At 38.9% G+C, this 2,615-nt stretch overlaps 1 protein-coding gene across 1 annotated transcript in view; it reads left to right on the plus strand.

Moving 5' to 3' along the window:
* NBEA (neurobeachin) overlaps nt 1-2,615 on the plus strand; it is a 600,762-nt gene that overhangs the window by 488,940 nt on the left and 109,207 nt on the right. The window contains exons 41-42 of the mRNA XM_023531608.1: nt 974-1,091; nt 1,378-1,480. Of these exons, the coding sequence (XP_023387376.1) occupies nt 974-1,091; nt 1,378-1,480 (221 nt within the window). The remainder of the gene's footprint in view (nt 1-973; nt 1,092-1,377; nt 1,481-2,615) is intronic.

Genomic DNA, 2,615 nt, shown 5'->3' on the forward strand with positions numbered 1-2,615 from the left:
GTCGTGTAAGGAGGCGTCCACGTCTGGCTGGTTGCTGAGACTGTTTCGTTAGCTCTGTCTTAGGGCCAACCTCAGCGTGATTCCCTTGGCCTTCTCCTCAGTTCCTGCTACAGTTTCTGCCATCACATCTCCATATAAGCGAGAAGGGAACAGGACTGTGCCAGCTATATATGACTCATTTGATCAACTTATTTGAAACATCCCCAAATGACTTTGATTTTGTTCTCATTAGCCAGTGCTGGGTTGAATGTCCTTACCCCTGTTTGCAAGGGAATTTGGGAAAGCAAGGAATTACTTTGTCATGATTGGCCGAGACCATAGGTCTGCCAGACTCTGGCCCTGGGACCAATCCAGGCGGCCCCTGTTGTTGTAAATAAAGTTGTAATGGAACACGCCATGACTGTTTATTTACACATTGTCTATGACTGCTTTCGCGGTACGGTGGCAAAGTTGAGTAGTTGTGATAAGGACCATATGGCCTATAAAGCCTAAAAATATTTACTATTTGGCCTTTTACCAAAGTATTTCCTCATCCCTGGCTTAGATCAATCATGATCCTTCGCCTGGGGCTGACCACGTGGACACTTCAGGATAACCGGGCTTTTATTAAGGGCGGAAAGAGGAGGAGAGGGGATATTGGAAAAGAACTAACAGTTGTATCAGATCACCTGGCCCAACTAATTATATACAAGACCAAAAAGTCATAATACATTTTCTATTTTAAGTCACAGGTCACATTGAACATAGAACTTTTCTACTCCTTCATTTCCTCAGTGAGCCAATTAAGAAAATTAAGAAAGGTTGAAAGTTTGCAAATGCACAGAATCAAATGATTGACAGTGTCGTTATACATCACGAAATCAGGAAGATGATCCCTGATTTACGGACTTTGATTCAGTGCTGAGATATCGTCAGATAAGTTATAGACACACATTTCACTGACTGACACTTCCCTGTAAACTGTTTATTTTAGGTTCTTGCATACACGGAGGGACTCCATGGAAAATGGATGTTCAGTGAGATTCGAGCTGTGTTTTCAAGACGTTATCTTCTACAAAACACTGCTTTGGAAGTATTTATGGCAAACCGAAGTAAGTCCACTTACATATCTTGAAAGAAAATGTGCTCATATTTAAATGTTATTTATTTACATGGTGTGTTATGCCCATTCTAAAACAAAAATTAAAAAAGCATTAATTTGTTTGAAAATGTTAATCCTAGATTTCTCATGGTTATAAAGTTACACAGAAAGCTGATTTTCCATGAAGATTCATTACCTCTACAAATAAATCATGCTAAGCGCTTGAAAACGATTTCGGAAATTGACGGCTAGCTTTCCCGTGGTTTTCTAAATAGTGTTTTTTCTTCTTACCACAGCCTCGGTTATGTTTAATTTCCCTGATCAAGCAACAGTGAAAAAAGTTGTCTATAGCTTGCCTCGGGTTGGAGTAGGGACCAGCTATGGTTTGCCACAAGCCAGGTAATTATATCATATCAAGCATTGTCTATGGGTGTTTAAAACATATTTCAATTTCAATAAGACAGAAATGTAAATAGGGTTGTACCATTATAATTCTTTTGAGAACCAAGGAATTTTCTTTCTCTGCAGGTTGTTTGTAGGGAAGTAGGTTGTGAAAACAGCTATTTTAAGAATGTCAGAATAGTCAGGGCATAATTTTATTTAACGCACATAGATAAGGAAGCAAAAAGTTGACCGACATAGAGCACAATTAAGATATTTTGCTTATGATGTTACAAGAAACATACCAAAGGCCTCGTGATATTTGTGATTAATTGTTGTGTAATGGCATACAAATTGTTTTTATAAATGCTTCTTCATTAAAGTAATAAAACTCTTAGAGTTTATTGAGATTAACAGTCATTAATTATGTTGTGGTTTTAAACATTTCCTAAATCTTTCATCTTGGTATTTTAAAAGCATCATTTTGACATATCACTTGATTGAAAGATACTAGTCTAAGTAGAAAACATAATAAATTTTGTGTATCACTGATATCAATTAGTCAGTTTTGGGCTCCAAGTAACTGAATACTTGACTAAATGTGACTTAAGAGATAGGATTCTCAGCCAGTTTTTTTGTGTGTGTTTCATGTAAAGGATCTGTGGTTGCCAGTATTGGCTCAGAGGTTCAGTGACATCAGGACTCAGTTGGCCTCACGCTCACAACATAGCCACTGCTGCAGACACGTCTCCACACAACTGCATGAAAGTAGGACGAAGACACACAGGGTTTCTCCTAACACTCCTGTGTTTTAGGAAAGAAGAGATTTCCCCAAAGCCTCCAGCAATGTTCATCTCAGGTCCCTTTGGCCAGAATGGGGTCACCTTCCCCACCCCTAAAACAACCACTGTTGAAGGGGAGTGAGTTTACTACCTTAGCCCAATCATCCCCTAGAAATTAGAGAAAAAAGACATACCTCTGAATTCCTTGCTACCTCCTACCTGAAAAAAACAGTGTGTCTGTTGGCAGAGAAGAGAGAAATGGACTTTGGGTAGACAAGCAGCTGTGTTTTCCAGGTAGATTGTTTTGTCCTGAGAATTAATGCAGGCCCTGCATGGATGGAAAGGGAAACAAATCTCTATCTTATCTTAAG

Source organism: Pteropus vampyrus, unplaced genomic scaffold (genome assembly GCF_000151845.1).
Source record: "Pteropus vampyrus isolate Shadow unplaced genomic scaffold, Pvam_2.0 Scaffold71, whole genome shotgun sequence".
Lineage (NCBI taxonomy): Eukaryota > Metazoa > Chordata > Mammalia > Chiroptera > Pteropodidae > Pteropus > Pteropus vampyrus.